Source organism: Pezoporus flaviventris, unplaced genomic scaffold, assembly GCF_033815535.1.
Source record: "Pezoporus flaviventris isolate CSIRO_AGI_PZ_B2104156 unplaced genomic scaffold, CSIRO_AGI_Pfla_v1 ptg000013l, whole genome shotgun sequence".
NCBI lineage: Eukaryota > Metazoa > Chordata > Aves > Psittaciformes > Psittacidae > Pezoporus > Pezoporus flaviventris.
Genome location: NW_026892561.1, coordinates 21650405 through 21677335, shown reverse-complemented (window position 1 = coordinate 21677335; position 26931 = coordinate 21650405). Strand labels below are relative to the sequence as shown.

General features: G+C 39.5%; 1 protein-coding gene across 6 annotated transcripts in view; it reads right to left on the bottom strand.

Moving 5' to 3' along the window:
- Positions 1 to 248: 248 nt before the first annotated feature.
- The window catches only part of HMCN1 (hemicentin 1), a 190942-nt gene continuing 164259 nt past the window's right edge, over positions 249 to 26931 (bottom strand). For 5 of the 6 annotated variants that reach the window (XM_061452119.1, XM_061452121.1, XM_061452117.1 and 2 more), the window contains 27 exons: positions 26599 to 26868; positions 25737 to 25927; positions 25174 to 25387; positions 24458 to 24592; positions 23795 to 23985; positions 22807 to 22888; positions 21729 to 21998; positions 20741 to 20911; positions 20365 to 20535; positions 19208 to 19378; positions 17818 to 17988; positions 17070 to 17240; positions 14762 to 14932; positions 14191 to 14340; positions 13686 to 13823; positions 13237 to 13358; positions 11508 to 11745; positions 10641 to 10703; positions 10002 to 10121; positions 9618 to 9752; positions 9032 to 9145; positions 8635 to 8760; positions 7708 to 7836; positions 4907 to 5257; positions 2988 to 3107; positions 2239 to 2365; positions 249 to 1101 (listed from right to left, as the gene is read on the bottom strand). In XM_061452119.1, coding sequence (XP_061308103.1) covers positions 735 to 1101; positions 2239 to 2365; positions 2988 to 3107; positions 4907 to 5257; positions 7708 to 7836; positions 8635 to 8760; positions 9032 to 9145; positions 9618 to 9752; positions 10002 to 10121; positions 10641 to 10703; positions 11508 to 11745; positions 13237 to 13358; positions 13686 to 13823; positions 14191 to 14340; positions 14762 to 14932; positions 17070 to 17240; positions 17818 to 17988; positions 19208 to 19378; positions 20365 to 20535; positions 20741 to 20911; positions 21729 to 21998; positions 22807 to 22888; positions 23795 to 23985; positions 24458 to 24592; positions 25174 to 25387; positions 25737 to 25927; positions 26599 to 26868 — 4679 coding nt within the window. In that variant the 3' untranslated portion in view covers positions 249 to 734. The remainder of the gene's footprint in view (positions 1102 to 2238; positions 2366 to 2987; positions 3108 to 4906; positions 5258 to 7707; positions 7837 to 8634; positions 8761 to 9031; positions 9146 to 9617; positions 9753 to 10001; positions 10122 to 10640; positions 10704 to 11507; positions 11746 to 13236; positions 13359 to 13685; positions 13824 to 14190; positions 14341 to 14761; positions 14933 to 17069; positions 17241 to 17817; positions 17989 to 19207; positions 19379 to 20364; positions 20536 to 20740; positions 20912 to 21728; positions 21999 to 22806; positions 22889 to 23794; positions 23986 to 24457; positions 24593 to 25173; positions 25388 to 25736; positions 25928 to 26598; positions 26869 to 26931) is intronic. The other variant, XM_061452120.1, reaches the window with a different exon arrangement.

Below are 26931 nucleotides of genomic sequence, written 5' to 3'. Positions count from 1 at the left end.
CAAAGAAACAAAAACCCAGAACATTTTAACTGAGTTGGGAGTACTGAGCTGGATATGGGTTTGAGCTAAATAAATGGTTATACAAGAATGTCAGTCAAAAACAAACAAAAAAAGTTATAGAATACCTGCTGTATAAAGTAGAAGTAGAGCCATGTTGCTGGTTGTTCTAAAAAACAGTGGCATCCTTAAACTTGCACCAGTTCCCAATTCACCTGTAGGTACAGTGGTATTTGCTTTTCTGTGCACATTACAATATATTACAGCCCTAATTCTATCAGGTATTTGATAAGAAAAAGAATCTAATAGAGATTAAATTGTAAAACACTCAGCAATCTTTAAAATAGGTAGACCACTTGAATTTTTTTTCCTCTGGTTAGGCTTTTCTTTAGTTTCTTTCAACAGAGGCTGCTCCTTGCTTACTGTTTTCACCTCATACTTCAGCTCATACTTTGATTTTTCTGCTGGTTTTCAGAAAAAGTGTGGAAAATGACTACTCCAGTGTAATAAATAAAGAAAGCAGTAACAGGTCCTCAAAGCCATGGATTTTCCTCTCAATTTGAAATAATGGGACTGGATAGGCAGCCTCAGAGAGGGAAAAGAGAATAGCACCACTTTTAAGTTACATGGTTCACAACTGTTTGGCAGGCACTAGAGTCAGTCTGGAAGTGGTAATACCCACCAGCATTTACAAATGTGGTTAAAATAGTGTGATTACTGTCAAGTAGTTTGGGTGTTTAATAGGGGTAGGCTGACACAGCTATATAAACAATGAAAGTTGTCCGATACTCAATATTTCCATCAACACTGTAGGATAAAGCTCTGACTCCCATGCGGTAAGTCTTTGGCTCTCGCAGCGGTCGGGTGGTGAACACTACTCCTTTCAAGTTCTCATCTCTCAGGGCAAATGGGATTGCTGGGTCCTCATCTGCCATTAAGAAAGTTGTCCTTGGGTGCATGACTTGATCATGAGTATAGGCAACCAGCCGGATTAAATCCTGGCCAGCAGCTATGCCAAAGGGGAGGGAAAGGAGTTTGTATTCCAAGGCGTAGGTACTCGGATCACACTCCAAGTCATTGGCTGGGCAATTTTTGAGACAGAACCTAAGAATAAGCAGAGTACTTTAGTCCAGGAAGAAGGCACAATATTATAAGTACTGCAAGAGGTCTTAAAGGAGAAAAATCTTCCCCTGTTTACCCTGTGGCAGTATGCAGATTAAAACTTCTGTATAAAGATAATATGCTCATGCACTCTTTATCCATCATTCCTTTAAAGTTGCAGCCTAGTTTAATGTTCCATTTTCACCTCAACAGAATAATCTCAGAAAGTGCCAAAAGGCAATACAAAGATGCAGATACAATATTTGTTATTGAAGTCAGTGGTGCTATGTTTCTGTGACCTTGGTCTTAAAACATTAGAGTTGGAAAGATTGGTTTAAAATGTACCAGGCAGCTCCATTTGAGGTGTTTGTGCGTTAGATCATAAAATAAAGAATTTGGAATGAAGAAGAGCAAAGTAAGCTTTACTTCTATTAATCAAAAGTCAGACTAGGAGGTCTTTGCTAGCTTTGCTTGTCAGTGCTAACAGAGGTCAATGAACATCACACCCATTTCAACGTGTCTTTCCAGTTGAGTTTGATCACAAAAGATGATTTCTGACTGAAGCAAGCTATTTCCTTGAGTATATTAAAAGATTACAAGAAATCATGTTTTGTAAGGGAAAAAACAGGGAAACAGAGTAACTTAAACCCAACAAAATTTACCATGAATGACAGCATTATTTTTGTGACTAAAAGAATACGTGAAATGCTTTGAAACATGTTAGGCTGTTAGAGAAGTCAGAAACCTCAGATGCAAAGGCAGCCCTATAGTCTGTGTGTATAGTCTATAAGTGACTATGTGTATAGTCCATAAATGACAACTGAATGACACCAAATAAGCAGAAAGAAATCGTGGTGTGCTGCCTGCTGGGGTTCCTATAGTAAAGGAACATTCTGGTGCTATTTCCTTTTGAACTAACTGAGTAATGTTGCAGGGATATTGACAGCCAGCCAGCTCACCTGCACCCGCTGCATTCTGTTTGTGCTGAGGGGAAACATGGATACTGCTGCTTGTCTTGAATGTCAATGCTTTACCTTTTGCTAGTATGAGCTTTATTGGTGTCAAAGTTTCTTGCTTAGTGAATACAGATTAAGGATTTGAGCTTGGGGTAAGTGAAAAGGAGGTGAAAATAAAACGTACCCAGAAAGAGGCTCTCGCTGGTAGTTTGGTGGACAAGGTGTGTCTATACACTGGTAGCTTCCTCTCATGTTGAAACACATCTGATTTGATCCACAATTAATGTTCTGTTCAAGGCACTCATCAATATCTGAATGTAAGAAAACATGCAAACGGTAAGTTGCTGGTAGAAGAATTGAAGGGTTAAAAACTAGCTGTGTAAGGGCTCAGCAGACTGCAGAGTGTACCTCTACGCACAGTGAAATCCTTCAGAATCCCGTCTTGATGTCTGAGACACCGGAGCCGCTAGTTCCAATACTGCACATTTATTCATTTATTATTGTTGGCATTTTATTACTGTGCTGGATGGCATATTGTGCAAGAGCTGCCCTTCAGTCTTGATCCAATATAAACTGCAGTTGTCTTGTCAATAGAGCTATCTTGTCAATAGAGCTAATTAAGTCCAGGGATTTTTGGTTTTGTGGTTTTTTTTTGGGGGGGGGGGAGGGGAGGGAACAGAAAATCTGACAGTACCCACAGTACCTTTTTTTGACAGCGGTAGGTTAAGGATTATACTGGGTTTGACCCTGAAGCTATTGTCTACTTGCCTGGAGTTAGATGTGTAATGTAAGGTCACCTGAGAACCTCAGAGAACAAGAAGCTGCTATTGTATAATTTGCTTTGCTTTACAAAACATTAAGACATGAAATAAAAACTTTTCTGAAACTTGAAATTCTGCATATGTTTCTGATCATTCAAAGGGACCTCTGTACCTTGGCAGGTTTTGCCATTGGGCATAAGGCGATAACCAGATGGACAAGCACACTGGTAACTTCCCAGGCTGTTTCTGCATTCATGCTGACATGTATGTCTGGTTTCACATTCATCAATGTCTGTGGAAAGAAACACGAACATGTACACATCAGGATTATTTGAACCTGGTATCGAACAGAGGTTTTTTTTCACTTATTTAGGTACAAGCATATGCATAGAGTTGGTGGAAGTTGTCTGGATCTTCTTTTCTGATGGGGTCGAACATCTAAGACTAGCAAGTCCTTTCACACCTTACCTGTGCCACTCCTTGTAACTTTTTAACAATTAAAGTCAGGTTTGAGGGGTCATCACCTCTTTTAGTAGCAGCCATACAATAACACATACTCTAGCTGAAGAGACCAGTTGTGATGCAGAGTTCTGGGAAAAAAGGAGGATGTGTAATCTGTATACATCAACAAGGTTATACAAATGCAGTCTTGCCCCAGAAAGCAAGCTATGGTGCCTGGTAATATTGTTTTAAGCAATATGTTTAGGAAACATCCGAATTAGTTACCTCAACAGAGGAAGCCTTGACAGTGGGAGAGTTGTTCTTACAGTTAATCCCTCCTCAGGCAAAGCTCTTTCCCTTCCAAACTGATCTTCCCCATGCCACAGGGTTGAATTAAGCTCAGTATCTGGGAACGCTACCATTAAATGCTCTTAGATTTTATTATTTTTCTTTTTAATTCCCCTCTCAGATACAGACATACCAGACCACTTTATGTAAAATTTTCAAAGCAGAGTAGTGTGATTTAGGCACAGATCATATATCATTATAATACCATTTGAAACATCTGCCAAATTCAGGACAGCAATAGAGAGCCTACTAAAGTTAACCTCAGGCATTTCCAACTTTATATGATATATATTGGTATGTAACTGACCAAAAATTCTGGCTGCTAGAATCTAGCTGTAGATCACTATTTAACCTGGAAGGGTATTGTGTCTCCTATGAAGTGGCATATATGCTAGGGTGAAGTACATAGCTACATACTATATGTATGTACATATGTACTGTATAGTACTGTTAAATGCACTGGGACAAGCTATAATAAGGCCTAGCCTGTATTACTGTTAGACCCAAATGCAGCATATTATCACAATAAATAAACAGAATGTTTGTTTTTTTTTCTTAAAATACTCAAAATGTGAGTTAAGTTGTCAAAGTCTGGCTTAAGAGAAGCATATTTAGGAAAATTAATTAATTTTTCATAACCTCCAGAAACCTGGGGCAGAGCTGCCAGTTACCACAACTGCCCTGCTCTCCTCATCAGGGAAAAAGAAAGGGCAGAGCAGTCATTGTCACAACTTACAACAAATCCCCTATTTGTTTATTTATAATCAGTCTCTCCACTCTCACCTGCTATCATAACTACAGATCACTTAAAATCTCTGCTTATATCACCTGTATGGTAGTGACCAACCACCCTGCAGTAGTGCTGGCATTGGCCCTAGTATGCTCAGTTCTAAAGTTTTTATTCAAAACCTTTTGAAACCAAATTACTACTACCATCAGTGGGACTCTGATAAAAGCAACCTCCCCTGGACTAGACTGGGTCTGTTGGTGTTTTTTGAAGTGAGAAAATTCACAAAGTTGACCTACCATAATCAGAAGAAAGAGAATAACAGAGGGAGATAATTTGCAAACACAAAATAAGCAGCACAATTAAAATAAGAGGTTATGAAAGAGGAGGTTTGAAAACGGTTTTGCTACAACGTGCTCAAGAGACAAGAACATGCAGAACTCTAAATATATCAGGGTAATTGGAAAAAAACCACAACACAGCACCACAAACCATCAGCCCCTTATATATATTAAACAGTAACCTAACAATAAGGACCAAAACAAGACAATTGCATAGATATGACTGACATTTACCTACACATCTGTTATTTCTTGCCTCATAGCCTTCAGGACAAGTTTCTCTAATGTTCCTTCTAGTCCTGGAGAAAGGTATTCTGCTGTTCCTATACTCTGAGAAGGAGCTGTAGAGATTTGAGGAGTGCCTGTAATATTGTTGAGGTTGATAGTTGTCTCTCACAGGGGAGAATTGAGCATAGTTATAGCTATTGTAATAGGCACCATAATTTGGCAATCTCTCCAATCCAGCGCAAGATTTCCCATCACCTAATAAATGTTGTCCAGGTGGACAGATACACTTGAAGCTGCCGGGGGTGTTGGTGCATTGAAATGCACAGGGCTTAGGCACTTGTTCACATTCATTAATGTCTGCTCATGTGACATGATCCAGAGCAACAAACCATGTGGAAAGGAGAAAAAACAAACAAACAACAACACATAACTATATGTATATATATACATATATATTTATCTCAGTCTGTGGAACAAACTGAAGACATAGAAGTCAGATCTTGAAGACAGTAAAATATGGCAAACACAATGCCAAGTAGGCTGGCTTCTCTAGCCAGAACACTAATATACCTTTATTCTTCCTGTAAGGCTTCTTGTGACATAAGACTGTGCTTACACAGGACAAGAACTCTGCCGAAGGTCGTGCCTCAAGTGTTACTGAATGTAAGATGTGGTTGTAAAACGGGGACCCCAAGTGTGTTCTGTCTTTTTGTAGAATCAGGGCTGTGCAATAACCTGAAAGTTGCTGGGTGTGGTCCCTGCTGGTTGCCAGAAAAGATGCTCTCAGAAATACAGGTGCCCTTAGGACACACTGTTCATCATTTCAGCTTATGCCGTTCACTGCTATTTTAGTAACTTTTGTTCTTCTTAAATGCTCCACAGATGGGTGGGAGATGCTGTTGGGCCCTTTCTCTAAAGGAGGATACTTAACATGGAGCATTCTTAAGAAGTATAACATCCAAACTGGGACAGAGAGACCCTCAATAAGATCTGATACCATTATTGTACTATGCATCAGGGGAAAAATCAGGTCTCAAAGATGGGTCACAAGGTTGCATAGAAAGGAAGTCAGTTATGTTCTAACCTTTGATGTTCTTATTGGTCATTAGCTGTGAAAGTTTGGAGACTTAACTTTTGTACAATGAAAAAAATATGATTATTGAGATCTACCATAATTCACAGAAATATTGTTATTCAGTCAAGTGGGCATGCCTATATCTGTGTATGTTGTGATGAGAGATGAGCATCATAATTCTCTGTCTGTTGGATGGGCATAAGACACAAAGGGTTTTACCCAGGGTAAAAGTGGCAGAGGTTCAATCCTTCTGCTTCAGTCTGGGGTCCTGCTTACTTTTCAAATCTTCCCTATGCTCACTGGAAACATTAACAATAAAAGCTGAATTTTATTAACACTGTGAACTGATACCTTTGAATCTATATTTTAAATATATTTTTAAGCAGAGAGAAATTCAAAGGTGTGTAAAGTTCACACTTTAAGAGGGAGCTTTCAATAGTCCTTGGTCAGAAGACACCTTTAGGAGAGCAGCTAGTGTTTTGTGAAAATCTGCAGTCCCAGGCTTTACCTAGCAACTTACTGTCAGAAATTCAGGTGGTTCTAATGTGTTATGGAGGCTGGATTGATTTTATTTCAAAAGAGAGGCAGCTGGTGGAAGTAAGGTCTTCATGTATACCAAACAGTTCCTTACTGCAATTTAGTCTCTTTAATTTAAAAAATCAGCCAAACAAAAAAAACCCAAAATAAATTCCTGGCTTGTGGTAGTCCAAAATCTTCAGTTGTTTAAAAGAAAAAGCTCTGTTCTCCAAAGCAGCTCTTTATCTCTTAGGAAAGCTAATCTTGAAGAAGTCACCATGAAGGAATGCTTCTCTGATATGATACATGTGAGCAACTGAAACAAACTTCACTTAGTGTCATACGCCAATGTTCATAAATCATTATCAGGGTGGATCAGCTATTATATTTTAAATATTCTACATAAATATGGAAGGGGTGAATCTCTATGATCCTAGTGCCATCCTGAGAGCTGTTAAATACCAGGGGATCTGTTTTATGCACTTGCACTAACACCATACATTACACTGTCCTACTATACACATTAGAGCTATGAGATATCCTTCAAATGCTAAGGCTCTGTGTGTGGGAGAAAGCTCTACACATTCTTATGCCAGAATTTTCTACATAGATAACATAGGAGAGTAACTACAAAGTCAGGATGCCTGTGACTGAGAGAAATACTCCCCAAACCAGAAAGGGGAGTGTTGGATGATAAATGGGTATCAGCTTCCTCTACTTAACCCATATGGGGAACACCCTTCACAATTCTAGCTGGTGGGTGTGTATCGTGCCTCTTGCAACACACTTCCTTTGGGTGTTCTCCATTAGGGGAATACACATCATTTCCTGCTTGACTGCCTTCAGGTGTGAATCGGTACATTCCAGGGTATACAGCCAGGCACATTTCACTGTCTAATCAACTAAGCCATCTGACCTGATTTTTATAAATGAAGCCTCCAAGTGGTAGCTTGTTGCATGCGCCCACCAGCACTCCAAGACCCTTGTATGATTTGTTTTCACAGTATGGATCTCTAAAAATCTCTGTTTGGAATCATTCAGTTTTGACTATTTGTTTTGAATGGGTTGCTTTGTTTTAGATAGGTAATTCTGAACTTCAGAGCAGATTTGTCTATGTAGCATAGTCTTGATAACATTGTTGGATATGCTCCAACAGAAAGCCCAGCCCAAAGTAGCAGCAGAAAATACATGATACTAATGTGACTGGATAGCTTACCCACACAAGGTCTTCCAACTCCCTGGGACCGGTATCCTCTAGGACACACACAACGGTAACTTCCTCGTGTGTTCTCACAAATCTGGTTATAGCGGCACTGGTGGGTTCCATCCTGGCATTCATCAACGTCTGCAAGCAACAAGGCAAGGGATTCAGATTTTTCTTGAAACTTCGTACAGCTTTAAACTACTTGATGCAGAAGGAATGCAGTTAAGCACTAGTGAATTTGGCCCTCTAGATAGACGTGGCCTCTGAACATGCACTTTTTGTACCTGGTGCCACGACTAGACATTATAACAGTTTGTCTTACGAATCACTTACGAATTTGTAATTTGTAAGCAGATTTTAAGCAGGTACATAGATAAATTTGTCAACCATGTTGCATTTACACACACTTTTTCTGTTAAAACTTTTTATTGAGGTTTCCAATGTGATCTGAAATGAGACATAATCCCTCTTCTTGTCATATCCCACTAGAAAAAAAAGGTTTGGTAGTATATATAACATTGGTTGTGTTTAAATGCATCCCTGATAAGCATCGAGGATCTGTGATCTTGATTCAGAGCCACTGAGACAAACTCTAAAGAAGCGTTCACACATGGAACAAAACATTGCAAAAGTCAATGAAGGATGTGTAGAATTCAAGGTGACAATGCAGAAAAGATGCTGAGGAAAAAAAGCCTTACTGTTCTTTCCTAAAAACAATGGAAAGCTGGAAGGGGCAAGAATACTTCTATTCTTTAAATAACAATTACACGAAAGTTAAATACATATGTTCTCGTAAATGAAAAGAAGTTGATGCCTTTAATATGTGCAAGTCTTAATAACTGGAGCCAGACTATGTCCAAGATTATTTAAAAAAACCCCAAACATCGTTGTTGTACCTATGTTTACCATCATTATACAGTACATTAGCACTTTACTCACCAATGCAAGTTCCATTTTCTACTTTGGTCATTCCACTGGGACACAGATCAATGCACTTATAGCCACCACGGGTGTTTTTACAAAGCTGATCAGGCCTGCATACATTCTGCCTGCACTCATTTACATCTTATTTAAAGAAAAAAAAAGGCAAGAATGGAAATGAACTCAGTCATTTATGTACATGCATTTGAATTTATTTCATTCATATTTATCAATCAGCCCAATTCCCACTTACCCTAGCTTTTAGTATTGCTTTACAAACAAATTCAGAATACATACTATCATCCATAGTAGGATTTTCTTTTATAATGGTTTCCAACAACAAATACAGCAATAAACAAATGTTGAACTATGGCCATTGGAAAGAGGGAATGAACATTCGAAAATTCATTCATACCCATGCATTTTCTGCCCTTCAGCTGGTATCCTGGATCACAACCACAGTGGAAACTTCCTATAGTATTGAAGCAACGCTGGTGACAGGAGTTGGACTCTTGACACTCATTAACATCTGTTGAACAATACAAATCCTTGATACCATAGTTGTGAATTGCCTTGTCATCAGTTACCTGAACAGTATTTCGGTTGAGTGAATATTCTGGACTCTGATTTAATTTGTATTACGCTATTGAAGTATGTTCAGAAATGTTCACTTCTCACTTCTTTGTAAAAGAAAATGCACATGGAACACAAAAGCAAGAATGTTAGGTTATTCCCTGATAGGATTTTAAATTTATTTCTAAGGATGGACAAAGCAAAAGGCTTTAAAAAAAGCAAACCACACCCTACAAGACAAAACAAAAAAGCTACCAAGAAAAAAAAAAAGAAAAAAAATCAAACCAACACAATCTTAATAATGAAGGTTCAAAGACACTGTCAAAGACACTGTATTTGGAGGTGCATCTTTTAAAAAGTTACTTTCACTCCTATGAAAGTCAGCATTATCAGCTTATGAAAACTAACAACCAAGGACCAATCCATACCTTGACAACTAAATCCGTCAGCTGTCCTCCTAAAGCCGTTCCCACATCTCACCACACAGTGGTATGAGCCAATGATGTTTTCACAGTCCTGACCAGCATGACAGGTATGCCCACCTAACGCACACTCATCGATATCTGTAATTAAAAACAAGCTGTAAACCTCACTATGTCAAAATGAAACACAGATAAAGCAGGGTCTTGAGCATGATCAGCTATGAAATACTTGATTGCAAATGTATTCATATATTAAATAATTAGAATACAACCAATAGATTACATTTTTACAATGAGAAAATAGACCAGCCCAAACAGAACATTTCCCTAGAAGCTTAAGTGCCATGGGGCTTTCTGCATTCAGCCTGCTGACAGCAATGCTTATCTTACCCTGACATGTTCTACCGTCTGCAGAGATAGTGAGGCCTTTTGGACAGGAGCAGTAGTAAGAACCCATGGTATTATGACAGGTATGGGAACAAGGATTTCTCACAGCACATTCATCTTCATCTGGAACAAGGAAAACCAGTGAGACTTCACAAGACTTTACAAACCTTGCTAAGGGTTATGTGTCTGGTAAAGCCCACAGGGCAAAGCTAGGTATAATAATAGGTCAACTTCATAGAAATGGTTCAGCAGTGCGTTCTCCACTCTTATTTTTACAGTTACCAAACCTACACTAACTCAGCTTGCTGGAATTTTGCTTTAGCTCTGCAGAACTGGATTACTACTGTGACAAATGAAAGTCTGATACAATCTTTTTCAGAGAATCTCTTCAACAGAACAGATAGGTTAGAGAGGGTAGATTTAGATTGGAAATACAGATTTTTTTTTTTTTTAATGATGAAGATGGCAAAACACTGGAACATATTGCCCAGAGAAGCTGCGGATACCCCATCATTGGAAGTGTTCAAGCTCTGGTCAGACAGGACTTTGAACAACCCAGTCTAACAGAAGGCATCCCTGGCCCTTCCAGCCCAGATCATTCTGTGAATCTGTGATTACACACTACGCTTGTCACATCATTACCTGAACAGTAAGGCCCAGTTGAGTCAAAATCAAACCCAGCAGGGCACTGGTTGCTACGATCTCCTGCATAGCAAAGAAAGCACATGTTACTTGTGGATGAAAATATGGCCAATTTATTACTTTAAAAAAACCCCGACACTTTAACACTAAGAATTACAGCCCACCTGTTTATAAAAGATTTATTAGTAGGTGTTCTTTCTGGGCACTGAAAGACTATAGTTCATGGGTTTTGAAAAACCTTAAACAAGTGCATGTGTGGGTGTCCCTTAGGGTGACAGGAAGTTTCATCCAAGCGTGGTACAACCTCCAAAATTCCTCCATAAAGTTTTCATTATTAAAAGAATAAAGACTATTCCATTTTGCTTCACATAAAAAAAAAATAAAATTCCATAAAGTACCAGTAAATTTATCAAGCTGAAGCTCAGTATCGTGTTTTCTGTATATACCAAATAATCCAGAGAAGTTCAATCTGAGGAATGACTTAGGACATTTTACCCATTTTTGTGCTGAATTTTGAATTTTCTTCTTTAACAGAATGAAAGGTACATGCAAAGAAATGGGAAAATATTTTAGGTTGAATATCTGAAGCTACTGGCGATGCTATTAGCTGTGTCAACAAAAGCAGACATACCTCATCAATGAGAGCTACAGACAAAGTGAGTGCAAACTGCAATAGCTTTTACATATTAGTCAATGAGTATATTAACAAGACATGTAGATCCCAGGATCTACAATAAAGTCACCCAAGTTTCACAGAATTTCCTCTTTCAAAGCCATAACAGCTTTTGAGCATGTAGGTAATGGAATCAGCAAAGACAGGATATTATTTTTCCATTGTTTTCTTTCTGTGAAAGAGTAGAACAATACCTTTTGCAATGGAAGCGTGGATTTTAAAAACCACTGTTTCTTCCAGTGGGTTGTACTCTGTTGTAATAGAGGAAGCATGGAGAGTTTCCACCAAGAAAGGCATCTTTCCTTTAGTATGATCATACGTGATAGTGTGGTTCCATGTATAGGGAACACTAACCCCATCTACAGTGAAGAGACGAGTAGAATGGGCATACAGTTGCCCAGGGCCAGTTTGAATATAGTCTTCTGTGTAATCCTGAAACAGCAAAATTTAGGCTTCAGGCACTGAGTATATCCAATACCACTGTGGTCTTTGCATTTTAAAGTGATATGAGATGTATTTTGAGAAGGGGTCTTAACAGCTGAACAAAGTGTATTTCACACAACACATAATTACTTTACTTTTAATTGTTGAATCTTAACAGTATCTGGTATATTTCTCTAAATAAGAAACAGGCTGTGGTACTGAGCTTCCTGATGATGGGGGCCACAGCATAGCATTTCCAAAAAAAAACAAACCCTGAAAATGATCTTACTGTTCAGTAACAATCTTTTGAGAGCTAAATATTTTTTTCATATTCTAAGTAAGATGCTGACAATGTGCTAGCTAAACAATAAGAGAAAATTCTGCCACTGGAAAAAATATAAATATTGGACATGCTACGTATTGCAGTGTATCAAAATATCAAGAATTTAATGTATATTTATTATACTGTGGGATTAATATATTAAAATATTTTCACTGGTTACCTACCACTGACTGATTCTCACCTTTACAGAGACAACTTCAGAGAATGTTCTTTCTTTTACAGTAAATCCAATTATCAAGAGCCTGATTTTAAACCAAAACTTTTATACCACATATTGGTATAAGCAAAATATTTTTCATGTCTTACACTACACCAAAAATAATTCCTTTGAACTCCATCTTTCTATCAGGAGTACAAGGTCAGTGATAGAAGCTATCTTACTATGAGCAGCAGAGAATATCTGCTGGAAAAAACAGGCAGAGCAATTCAGTAGCAGGTTTATAACGTTTTGCTATACGACCATGCAAACTGCCCTCTAATCAGTCTTGAGAAAAGTTCATAGAGAAGTGTCATTCTTTGAAAACGCAAATTCTGTAAAATATTTCAGATGGATTGCAGAATAGGACTGTTTGCCATAATAGATGTCTCCGCAAGACAAACGTTTGATGTAGCAGAGAAAGAAGCGCATCATTATCAGCACCATAGCAATGTGTATGGTAAGAAAACACAAAATACCTTGTGATGTAATCTGAATCAGAATCTATTAATCCCTGTCTTTGCAACTTTATCAGACACAGGAATGTTTCTCTGTCACCATATGCATAACTGTAGCTGTAGACTATTATCAGCACATTTTATATCAAGGTGCCATGGTATAAAAGAGCTGGTGTCCTCCTTGGGGAAGACAGAAAGTCAGAGAGGTTTAAGATGCACCTTTATAGCTCTGTCAAAAGCAATACCTGACATGCCTGCCTGTGGTAATGAGCCCTGAAGACACCTCTCAATACTACATTCTAACATCTAAAAAAGTTGACCAATACTACCTTCCTGATGATAACTTGTTTTCAAAGGCAACGTTAACATCTGTCAGTTAAACCAGACGCCAAACAAGCTACATACAACAGTTTTCAGGACTAAAGCAGTGTCTACTGCTTTAATACAGAAGAGGGAGGAAGTGTACTGATGAGAGTAGGAGGTGGCGTCTTGAGCATCTTTACCTTCACGTTAACATCAGCTACTGACTGGAGCTGCAGCACATGGCCACTCACAACAACATCCAGCAGCAAAGATCCATCTGAATCCAAACCCCTAGCAATATGAGTCATCCGCAGAATCTCACCTATGAATTTTAAGAGCACATTGATTCATAAAACATTCTAACCAGAGAGTTATGTTAGCCACGCAGTATCTGAATTGGGATTCCCCCACCAGTTCTTTTATACTCGTATTTTTTTAAGGCATACCATGCCAGTAATAAAAAACATTACATTTCAAATGACAGCTCTAAAAACTGTATTTAAGCCTCATAAAGCAATGTCATTCGGAAAACACTGCTGTAAGCACAAGACTCAAAGTTCAGTAACAGTTATGTGCTATTTTTGAAGAAATATGCTCTCTCTCAAGCTCACTGGAAACAGAATGAGCTGGTATATCACAGTGAACTAACCAGTTGCAAACTCCACTTGAGTTTCTCTCTTGAAGACTGCATCAGTGAGTGTAAACCCATTCATTGCTTCTCCAATTTCTTTCGCTGTTGTCCAGTAAACTGGGCTGAGTACAGAAATGAGCTTTCTCATTGCTGGACCTGAAAGAAATGTGACATAACATTTGAGAGCTTTTTTTCTAACATCAATCAGCCCGCATCAGTAGGGGTTGAATATGAAGACCTAAAACTAGAGTAACCCTGAGGATTTAAACCAGACAAAAAAAAAAGCATGTATTGGTATATTCAGAGGAATCATTTTACAAATAGTAATGTACTAGAAGTAAATACTGAAGATTCCTTTTTACTCCTTGCCTATGAAAAGTTTAGATTCATTTCTTCAGAGAGACTTAGTGAAATTAAGTGGTGAAAACCGACTGCACAAATGAAATTAAGTGGTGAAAACTGACTGCACAGAATTCAGCCTGGCCCAAGGAACAAAAGTGATAAAAAGTAAAATAAAACCTACCAAGGCTCCGAGGTACATTTGTGATCTTTGCTTGTATTACCCTAGTTTCAGAGTCAGGGCTGTCTGTTACTGTGGCATTGAGGAAAGCAATTCCAAATTCAATATCATTAATATTGCCAATGATGCTGCCTTTGGCACGTGAAGGCCCACCTGTGTAGGGGAGGAGTAGGAGGAAGGAAAAAAAAATGCCCATGTGAAAAATTTGCTGCCTGGTATCTTGAGTGAGAGAATTCAGAACTGTTGTCCAGCATTTTAAGGAGTAAGGATGTTTCTGCATATGTTACTATGTTATTTGTAAGAATACAACCTGCAAACAACAGTATCTCTGTATATGCGGTCTGAGGTAGATTCACTGTAACACAGGAATCACCTGACACACTCACCTCTGAGAAATAACAGTTGTTTAACAACCTACTCTAGTGCTATGTAAAAAGCTAACAAAAGAAATATTCCTGCTGAAGTTGCAGGGGAGATTTAAGCCAAAAAACTGAAATCAAGTCAGTTGAATTGGTACAGAAGAGTTAGGAGTGCTACACAATATTTCATTGCATGCAGGCTGTAAATAACTCACCAGGACATGCTTGGGTATTACACCTGGATATCTGGGAGGAGTCTCCAGGACAAGGACGTCCACGATTTAATGGAGCTGGATTGCTGCACAGGCGTGTTCGGGTCTGCTCTCCTCCTCCACAAGAAGCTGAGCACTGGCTCCACGTTTGCCACTGCCCCCAGTTTCCATCCACTGAATAAATAAAGAATGAAGAAAGCAACTTGTCATTTTAAATGATTCAGGCTGCATCAGTGATGCTTTAGTGTCATTCCTTGATTGAATCAATGTGTTAAAGAAATAGCTCAAAGGATGACAAAAACACCATAATGTGTAGGATGGGTAGGAACACTTCTCCCAACAGTGTCCTGGTTTCAGGTGGGATAGAGCTGATTTTCTTTATAGTAGCTGGTTCAGTGCTGTGTTTTGGTTTTAGTCTGAGAACAATGCCGATAACACACCGATGTTTTAGTTGTTGCTTAGTAGCGCTTACCATGATCAAGGACTTTTCAGCCTCTCATGCTCTGCCAGTGAGGAAGGGAGGAAGCGGAGACAGGACACCTGACCCAAACTAGCCAAAGGGGTATTCACAGCACGTCATGCCCAGTATATAAACTGGGGGGAGTTACCCATAAAGGAGTGACTGCTGCTCAGGTCGGGTTGGGTATCAGTCAGTGGGTGGTGAGCAGCTGTAATGTGCATCACTTGTTTTTATTGACTTTTATTCCCCTCTCTCCATTTCCTTTTATTATTATAATTGATATATTTTACTTGATTTCAATTATTAAACTGTTGTTATCTCAACCTGCAAGTTTTACCTTTTTTTTCCCCCTGATTCTCCTCCGCATCCAACCAGGGGTAGGGAAGGAGTGAATGAGTGGCTGCATAGTACTTAGCTGCAGGCTGGGGTTAAACCACAACAGTCTTTTTGGTACCCAACTGTCGTGGTTTAAACCCTAGCCAGACAGCTTGTTCACTCACTCCCAGTGAGTGGTGCCGGGCTGAGGCCTTGGACTAAGGTTATCATTTCATGGTTCTTTGTAGTATTGGCTTGTGGTAAACCCATCTGGGCTGCTGCATTGTGGCAAGATACCACTGCCTGGTTGGAGAACCTGATTGTGAAAGTATATAGATGCTCACGTACCCAAGAATCAGACTGCTTGAAGAACATCAGAACAACCAACAGGTGGATCAGGGATTTAATGATTTTAAAAACTATTAAATCAGAATTAAAAATAATATAATAACAATACCTTTGGGGAGAGTTATAGAAGGGTGTTTAGAAATTTATAGGCATTTAATAAGTCTCTAGCATTGTGGTTTATCTTCTGTATTGCTGACACTGATCCTGAATGTGTAAGTTCATCAATTACCCCTTAGTTATGTATTGTCAATAAATCAATTTACTGCTTTTATCGTCATTTTGTTTAAAGCATTTGAACTTATCATTTTTCCCTGCTCTGGAATACATTAAGAGAGTTTATATGGGAGCCTTATAAACTGTATTTACTGTAAAAAGTAGAATTACTAGATGTAAGAGAGATTTTCATATACTATTTCTAGGTTTAGAATCATACAATAATAGAATAGTTAGGGTTGGAAAGGACCTTAAGATCATCAAGTTCCAACCCCCCTGTCATGAGCAGGGACACCTCACACTAAACCATATTACCCAAAGCCTCGTCCAACCTGGTCTTGAACACCACCGCCAGGGATGGAGCATTCACAGCCTCCCTGGGCAACCCATTCCAGTGCCTCACCACCCTAACAGGAAAGAATTTCCTCCTTATATCCAATCTAAACTTCCCCTGTTCAAGTTTTAACCCATTACCCCTTGTCCTACCACTACAGTCCCTAATGAAGAGTCCCTCCCCAGCATCCTTATAGGCCCCCTTCAGATACTGGAAGGCTGCTATGAGGTCTCAACACAGCCTTCTCTTCTCCAGGCTGAACAGCCCCAGTGTTCTCAGCCTGTCTTCATACGGGAGGTGCTCCAGTCCCCTGATCATCCTCGTGGCCCTTCCCTGGACTTGTTCCAACGGTTCCATGTCCTTTTTATGTTGAGGACACCAGAACTGCACAGAATACCCTAGGTGAGGTCTATCACTCTATCTTGTTTTGGGGAAATCTAAAGCATGAAGGAGGAAATCTTTGTAAGGTGACAGTCATTTAAAGAAAAAAGTGAGAGTGGATTATTATTTTGTATTAAATTGCAAGTAGTTACAGAATGCTCTACATTCCTTTCATAATATGTAAATCTCACTTATGTTATGTATACCTTGATGTCTTCCACTGAAAGCTGCATTTAATGTCTGTTAGTCTGAGCACTCACCGGGGCACAGGTCAGTGCTGCACTTCTGGATCTGCATGTCAGCCCCTGCACATGCCCTTCCACCACTGGCAGGGCGAGGATTGTCACAGGTCCGGTATCGCCTCATCTGGCCTCCATTGCATGTTCGACTACAAGCTCCCCAGCTACTCCATGGGCCCCAGTTTCCATGAACTGTAAAAATATGCTAGATTTTATCTGTCTTCCTCTTAACAACAGATACTTAAAACCAGAAAGTCAAGCTAGGAAAATATTTCTATTGAAGAGTAACTTGTTCATATATTTTCCCAAAATAAAAAGAACCAGACAGTTAAAGATCTAAGAAAGTTACCTTGTCCAGCATCCAGTGATTTCTGAGTAACTCCAGAATATCATTGTTTGTAAGAAAGTGTGCAGCATATATTATTAACTAAATGAGTCACTGCATGCTACTGCGAGATACAAAGAAATACATTTTGCAGGGCTTTCTGACTGGACAGTTGTCACTTTAGAGAAGTGTGTGACATCTGACAGTCTAGCAGGACCTTATGGCCAGCAGCTGTTTGTCCTCCTAATAGTTAAGTTTGGAGTGCCCCAGTCATATTGAATGATGAAGAGATGCTTTCACTCTTGCCAGGCAGCTAATACCGCTTGCCTGTGTTCAGACTCCCCTAATTTTTGTGAGAGTTTATGATTTGTTGAGGGCTTTGTTCCTCTCATGCATATATACAAACCCAGTGAGTGGATAAGCAGCCTAATTCAAAGCACTTACTCGGACAAAGATCACTGTTGCAAAAATCAATTTGTATGTCATTTCCTTCACATTTGTGACCCCCAAACTGTGGGGCTGGGTCTGAGCAGTGACGCGTTCTCTGCCTGCTTCCTCCTCCACAGGACACAGTGCAGGTGCTCCAGCTGCTCCATGTGGCCCACTTCCCATCCACTGGTGAGAAAGGCATAGCATGGTTCACTTAGTGTCTCTGACATTAGAAATAACAAAGTAAATCAGTGCTACATCAGATAAAACTGATGCAGGATGTTACTGACTCTCTTTCTAGAACATCTCAGCTACATAGGGATTTCTGGGAGTAAAGCTGGAGAAAGGCCTGACCTGTCTTTTAAATAACCTATAAGCCTGACCAGAAACGTAGTCAGGGATCACTCAGTCCTCAAGCTCAGACACTTTCCCATTTTTAGATACCTGTAAGCAAGTTGAACCATGTACAAAGTAGTACCTGAAATTACCACACTGGGCTGGCACAAGTGCTACTCCAAAGCCCCAGCCTTCACCTGTGCACCCTCCTCTGGTTGCAGCTGCACTGTCTTAAGATGTAACTCTTCTCCTTCCTAACCAACCTTTCATTTAGTGGCTCAGCTCTTCGTAGGAGTTATTACAAAATTATCTCTCTTAGATCAGGTCTAAGCAGTTGAGTAGTAGGGTCTTTGATCTCCTAAGACATGGTGGGACAAACTGTTACAGCTACATCTGCGTGAGCACTCAAGTTGTTGGCTGAGAACAGGCCAATTAGTCACAAACTATCTGTAAGCAGCACATCCTCAAGCAGCAGCATGTGGAGCTAGGTAAATGTGCAACATCGAACCCTCACTTGCTTGACTACCAGAAGGGCAGTATTCTCCTCTACGCATTGATAGATATAGTGGGGACTCAGCACAGGGTCTGGCATGTGCAAAATGGAGCACAAAGCCAGAAGGATCTAGTCTGATCTACTGCACATTCCACTTAATGAAATTTTCCTCTCATTATCCCTGCAGCCAAATACAGAGTATTTCAAAACTGTGAGTTCTCCTGTTCAGTCATGAAGGACTCATTGAAATGTGGAAGAACAGGATAAATGTATAACAGAACCAAGAAAAAAATGTTTAGGAAACCTGTAATTTAACAGTCAAGGTTTTTAAATGCTGCTTTTGCACAGTCACAGGGTAAGAGAAGAGAGACAAGGACAGGAGAAGAAATCCCATATGTTAGGTCTATAGTGGGATGCCAAAGATAGTGGCAGGGACCAGTGAAAATTAAAGGCTTGAATGAAATTTTTTCAGGGACTGAACTTTCAGAACTGGACAGCTTTCAATATAAATTGAGTAGAATTTGGAAAGGAAATTACAAGTCTGTCATCATTCCCTTTGTGTCCAACGCATCTTACCTGGGCAGCGTCTCTTGCTGCAAACCTGCATCTGTGCGTCAGACCCCTCACAGTATGATCCATCGTGTGAAGGAGGAGGGTTATTGCAAAGCCTCAGTCGTGTCTGAGTACCTTTCCCGCAAGTCTCACTGCAAGGACCCCATGGCAGCCAAGAACTCCACTCACCATCAACTGCAAAGGCATCACAGCTATAAAACTGTTGAAACTGTACAGCTTCTCTAACTTGAAATTACAGCTTCATAGCCTAAAGTAAAAAGTTGTGCTGCTTAATATCAATAAATACCCTGAATAAGCCATTGAGAATGCCATTGCCTTGAGCAATAGCCAAAACGTATCAATATTTTGCAAAAAAGATTATTTCCCTTTCATTTTCCAAATACATCACTTCACCTTACTACAGTCTTGGAACACCAGAACTGAACACTTGATCAGATCTGGTGTTTTCATAAGTTACCTGTCTGTGTCTGACTGTCCTGTACTAGGCTGAAGGTTTCAGCAGGGGAAGGGCCATGCTAGTTAAAAACTAGCACACAGCTTCAGTGACTATCAGTAAGCAGGAGCCAAGATCTAGAGAAATTAATCTTAGGCTGATGGAGGAACATTTCACATTGTAGTGGTAGCAGAGCCAGGGTGAAAGGGAAAAATCAAGACAGGAAAGAAATGCGAACATTCAGCTTAGTTATGAGGAAGATGTGGCCGAAAATTAAAGCAACAGGGGAAAATGAACAGATAATATCTTAAACTATCATGATTTACATGGCTTTTTAATAGTTGCTTGGGTGGGTTTGGTTATTTTTCTGTTTTAACTGGTTTTGCAGAATATGTTGATGGTTGTGAGTTTACTCTGTGAGAAATGGATAATAAGTACTGGAAAACAGTAAAATAAAAAAAAAAATCACTTTTTTTTGGGGGGGAAGAGGGGAAATGTTAAGAATTCTCCATGCACTTTTGTGACTTCTGTCTCCAAGAACTGGTGCCACACAATATATTACAAACAATTGTAAAAAAAAAAAAAAAAAGGAGGAGATTAATTATTTTATAATTTAATAACTTTAAATAAGCTGAAAGAATTTGGGTTCGGAGAAAAATAATAAAAAAAAAAGAAACCTATATGGAAATCCCCTTGTGCAGCTATTTTTAAACCACTCTTCTCTTACCTGGGCAAGGCCTTATATTACACATGACTGAATCCACAGCACTGCCATCACAGGTCTTCCCGCCATGCTGAGCTGGTGGGTTACTGCAGGTTCTGGTTCTGGTTCTGTTACCTTGTCCACAGCTCCTCGAACACTCTTCCCATAGCCCCCACTCCGACCAGCTGCCATCCACTAAGAAACAGAAACCCCGACAGTTTTAATCAAAAAATATTTCTGCAGTATTTATTGAAATTTCCTCTTCCTTTCCACAAAAGAAAAAATTAATTTCAACTTCTTAGCAAAATTAATCTGTCATGAATATTTGTGGTGATAACAGTTCACTGTTAGGGCACTTAACATAAGGCACATTTAAAGTATCAATTTATTAAAGAAATACCTGGACATGGCTTGTTGTGGCAGCTGCGTACATCTGTATCAGGCCCCTCACACCTCTTCCCACCATTTGCTGGAAGAGGGTCGTTGCATTGACGTACTCGCTCCTGAACACCTTGACCACAAGTTACGCTGCAAGATTGCCATTCAAGCCAATTGGAAAATCCACCATGCACTGCAATGGAAAAAATGGCACTCTGTATCATGCTTCTGCTTGTAATTCTCTTAGATTGATACAGCAAAGTGAAAAGTGCACTTCATAAACCATTACTTGGAAATTGAACTCACTTCCCATCTTCATTACTACAGAAATATCTACTACAGTTCTGAGAATACTTCAGCTGCTCTGAAATAGTTATTGCTTATGCTCACAAGGGCTTTTCTTTAAAGGCATTATTAAGTTATGATATGTGTTCTGAAGACGGTATCTAGCTCAAGATTCATTCATTACTATGTCTCTCACTGCTTCATGCTGATCTGTCACACAGCTGGATGAATATAATGGAACAAATTTTCATGAAACAAAACCCCACTGACATCTCAGACTAGGCTTAATGTATACTTATGTGTATATGGAAGGTAAGATTAAATATCCATAAAATATGGATAAGATAAAATCTTGATCATATATTACCTCTATTAATGCTGTAATCTACCAGTTTGGTAGTCACTATCCTATACTCAAGAGGGACTTTTTATAAGCAATGTAGTAGGACAAGGGGGAATGGCTTTAAGCTGCAAGAGGGTAGATTTAGATCAGATATTAGGAAGAAATTCTTTAATGTGAGGGTGGTGAGACACTGGAACAGGTTGCTCAAGGAAGCTGTGGGTGCCCCATCCCTGGCAGTGTTCAAGGCCAGGTTGAACAGGGCTTGGAGCAAACTGGTTTAATAGAAGGTAACCCTGCTCAATGGCAGGGGGTTGGAACTGGATGACCTTTAAGGTGCCTTCCAACCCAAACCATTCTATGATTCCAAATTTTGTGAACCTACCCTGGACAGTCAGTGGTACTCTAACAAGAACAGATCCCATTAGATTTCTTGCTACACACTCATATTCGGAAGTATCTTCCTTCTGTGCGGCAACAATACGCAAGGAGCCATTGGACAGGACAGTCACTCTCTCATCACCCACAACTGGATGGCCTTGGCGGGACCATCTGATGGTTGGAGAAGGCTCTCCATTTGCCTGGCAGTTCAGCATTGCTGTGGCACCAGCTTCTATAACTGTCTCTACAGGTTCAACAGTGATGACTGGAGGACCTGAAAGACAAGGTTTCTTTAGGCAATGGCACATGGTTACATTTTTTTTTTGTTATATTGATTATTTAGAGTTCTGGTCAGAATGAGGGCAAAAAAATCTGATGTCAGTTTACTTTAGCTAAAATTATTATTGTTGATCTTTCACTGTCAAAATATATCAAGTTAAAATGATAATGACAGGCTATTTTTAATATGAAGCAATCTGAGGGCCAAAGCTGGGATTGAGGCCTGACTATATGAGCATATACAGACATCTTTATTGCTAAATGTCTTGCTTTTCGTAAAGCCTGCAGGAAGATGCACTTAGTTATGTCCAGAGGCAGCTGAGACATAAGTAACGGATCAACAATGCTTGAGGTTACCACAGAAAAGGGATGTTCAGAAATTCTACCACTGGTGAAAAAATAATTCTAAAATATTCTTTCTGCCAAAATAAAATATTGACAGTGAAAGCTGAGATTCATGTCTTGCAACTTTCTTAATTTAAAAGTTAAAAGTCTAATTTATCCAGTCCTATCAACATGCTCTCTAGTCAACTAAGAGAAACAGGCCCTTTCAAAAGATGATTCACCCTACTCTAAGGTGGTTTCTAAAATGAGCTTGAAGCATCCTATACATGCTTCTCTTCTTTGACCTCAATCACTAGCTTAAACTAGACTCTAAACACATTAACAATGAAAGGTGAGAGGAATCTCAACCTACAATGCAGTGCCCAACCTTCAAAAATTGAATGGGAGCTGCATCCATCTATCAAAAGGTGGATATTGCTCCTGTCTAGTGAAATTAAACTTATCAATTTGGGTCTTACTCTGAAGTGTTAGCGTCAGACTGCGTTCCACCACACCAGCATCATTGGTAGCCACACACTTGTAGTCACCAGCATCTTCATTCTAAAGAACAAAAAGCAAATACTTAACATGTTTGTGTAATGATGGTTTCTGTTTACAGTGCACATCCTATAAGTGAATTTTCTGCAACACAATCTGGCATGCCCTGGATCTTCAGAGGAATACTGTTAGGTTCTAGAGTACCACAAGATTTTGCCTTTATTATTAAATTAATAGTGTGGATTATTTTTAGCTTTTCATTTTTTATTTCCTTCAGCTCCTTAATGCTGAGGAATTTTTTTTTTTTTTAAAAGAAAACTCAAGGAGCTGTTTAAATGAAGTTTAAATGAGTGTGTAACAAAGAATCTAGTAAGATCTCTTCCCTCTATATTAGCTATTAGGAAGAAACTCTTGAATGTGAGGGTAGCAAGACTGGCACATGTTGCCAAGTTGTGGATGTCCTCTCCCTGTAAGTATTCAAGGCCAGGTTGCACGGTGCTTTGAACAACCTGGTCTAATGGAAGTTGTCCCTCCCTGCCTGTAGTTTTCAACCCCATTTCAAAATGTAGACATGAGTTTATGGGGGAAAACAACATTTCTTGCAATTTACATTAGGAATTTAGATGCCAAATGATATCACATGGAGAACACAACTGATTTTCAGCTGACCTGTTGTAGAACCGAGGCTCTTTTAATGTCAAAAGTCCCATGTAATTGGATACAATTTCACACACCAATGATTAGTATGTAGATTCAGTCTGACAATTAAAGGATAGCCCCATGTTTGTTTTTTTTTTTTGACAGAACAATTTGTGTCTAATTCTAGTCTGAATTAAAACAACATTCATTAAAGGTAAAAACAAAAGTGCATTAAACATCAAGCCTCAGCCTTTCAAAATATCATGATCTGGAATACCTTTATTAATCAAGTAAAATGCAGAAACACATTGTAACAGACCAGTGACTCACTACAGTGCCATAGATAGCGAGAGAACCATTGTTAAGCTGTCGGATCCTGTTGCTAATCTGAATGCCAATTCCCTTTTTGCTCCACTGGATGGTTGGAGGTGGATCTCCTCTGACTTCACAATTCAACATAGCATTGCCTCCCAAGGGCTCAATTCGGCTAGAGTGGTAATCACCTTTGAAGACTGGAGGCTCTGAGAACACAAGTAATGGCAAAGAAATAGCAGAGTCAAAATCAAATGCCCTTACTGGATTTGCTGGAAGGGATCATTCATCTCCTATTTTCTGAAGTATGAATTTCAAACTGTTTTATTTTTTCCCATTTAGCCATAGACAATGTACCAAATACTAGGTGTAATGGTTTTAAATTGAATGAGGATAAATTTAGATTAGCTATTAGGAAGAAATTATTTACTGGTGGCAAGACTGGCACATGTTGCCAAGAGAAGTTGTGGATGCCCCCTCCCTAGAAGTATTCAAGGCCAGATTGGATGGGGCTTTGAGCAATCTGATCTAGTGAAAGATGTCCCTGCCTGTAGTAGGGGTGTGGAACTCAGTGATCTTTAATGTCCCTTCCATCCCGAACCATCCTAGGATTATACTATCAAAACAGATGGCTGTGTGAAGCTGTCCAACAGCGACCGTAACTACTGATGGTTTACATACCTTTGACATACACAAAACCAATAGCTTTGATTGAGCCAACTGTGTTTTCTGCGGTGCAGACGTATGTACCAGAGTCATCTTTAGACACTCGTTCAATAACAAGTTCGCTCTGTCCATTTACATCATCATACTGGGCTGAAGGGAGAACACAGAGCAAAGGGTTACTCCAATGAATTTAAATGCGTACATCTCAGTGACTGGTATATTGTAAGACTGTTTGAATTACAGTGCTATTTAGCAACACAGCTTGATGGCATTGTACCATTTAATTGCTTAGATACCTCAGCAATGCATAGAAAAATCAGTGCTATAACATTTGCGCACATGCCTGTATTCACTTAAGTTGTCCCTTAATTTCAGGCTTTGTGCATCCACATTCTGTGGACTGCTGAGGTTTTCTTCAAATTTAAGAGAAATAGCATTAGTTGTTGGATGTTGAATAAATATCATCAAATACAGATTTTTTTTTTAATGTGTTACATTATTGGTGGCAGAAGAAGAACAATATCTTAATTAATCGTCCTTACAGCTTTGTCTCAAAGACGATTTGATTACATGATCGCACAATATTGAAGATACTCCACACACAATCACTGCCTATCAACTTTGTTACCTCTGGATTATATTTCTTCCTTATCCTAAACTAATTGCAATGCTGTGTGGATGTGGGAAACAATTTCAGAGCAGAATGGCCTATAAAACCCGGTGTCACCTACCTGGAATGATGTTATTGTTAAAGGTCCATGTTATTTTAGGTACTGGTATCCCAGTTGCTTTGCAAGTTAATCTGAGCTGTTCTCCTTTAGTCAAAGCTACATCTCCAGGCAGTTCAGTAAAAGCTGGAAGCACATGAACTATCAGGGTGACAGTGTGCGTGTCTTCTCCAGCAGCATTGTTCGCAATACAGGTGTAACTGCCAGAATCTTCATGCTAAAAGAAAGCGTGTTGGGGAAATTCAACTACGATATATCCTACACAATGCTACCCCTTGTAACAATAAGAGAATCTCAAAATGTTGGAACAAACACTCAGAAGAAATGCTCATCTGAACTCTTTCACTTCCTCTAAATTTGAAGACCTTCTTTTTCTCCTTCCTTATCACTCTAAATTTTTTACAGATTTTACTCCACAGTGGAAAACTGAATGTTTACTTTGGAACATTAAGAGCAAGAAAACAAAATAAAACAAAGATTAATCCAAAAGTGGGGGTATATGAAGAGAAACAGAGTCTTACTATTGCCAAACCTGTTGAGGCATAGCTTAGATTCAGGAAACTTACAACAGCACTGTCCAAAATGAGGTCTCCATCTGGCATAGCCTGATATTTTCCTACTATCTCTGTTAACAGTGTATTGTCCTTCTTCCAGTTTATTGTTGGTGTTGGAATCCCATCAGCCACACAGGACAGAACAGCCTGGGAGTTCTCTGTGACTGTGTACTGAACATCACTCCTGCGAATCTTGGGTGGAACTGTGAGAAGGGATATAAAAAAGATTTATTAGTATCTGAAGGGGGCCTATAGGGATGCTGGGGAGGGACTCTTCGTTAGGGACTGTAGTGACAGGACAAGGGGTAACGGGTTAAAACTTAAACAGGGGAAGTTTAGATTGGATATAAGGAGGAAATTCTTTCCTGTTAGGGTGGAGAGGCACTGGAATAGGCTGCCCAGGGAGGTTGTGAATGCTCCATCCCTGGCGGTGGTGTTCAAGACCAGGTTGGACGAGGCTTTGGGTGATATGGTTTAGTGTGAGGTGTCCCTGCCCATGACAGGGGGATTGGAACTAGATGATCTTAAGGTCCTTTCCAACCCTAACTATTCTATGATTATCCAAGCACTACTGTAAAAGCATACTATACTGCACTGAATACCTGAAACCATTGTCTGGATCTTCTTTTTTGTGTTTAGTCCCTGTCAATGACCACCATTAAGGAAACCAGAGAAATGTGTGAACTGCTTATAACAGATGTATAAACTAAGTGAGACAAATGTCTCTCTTTCTAAATTCAAGCAACCGTAACCCAGTAAAACCCACCCTTTAAGTAGTGCAGTTTTGCTGAGCTTCTCCCTTACATCCTAGCTCCTTACCCTGTGTAGGTTTATGCTGTAATAATGCATGATGTTTCCATACAGTCCCACTTACTGTGTACAGTGAGGTCCATGCTAGAAGTGCTGGACCCTGCCAAGTTTGCTGCTATGCATGTGTAAAGGCCAGTGTCACCAGGCTGTACAAACACAATCTGAAGAGCACCAGTGCTAAGGATTCTTCTTCTAATGGACTCTGTTATTTGTCGTCCATCTTTGTGCCAACTGATCTCTGGCTCAGGGTAGCCTTCAGCCTCGCACTGCAGAGTGACAGACTGATCAACAGGAGCAACGTATTCCTTGAGGTGAGACTTGATAACAGGAGGAACTGAAAAGAATAAGGAAAATTTTCAAAATACTTAGATGTTGTAAGAAGCATGGAATGCTTCAG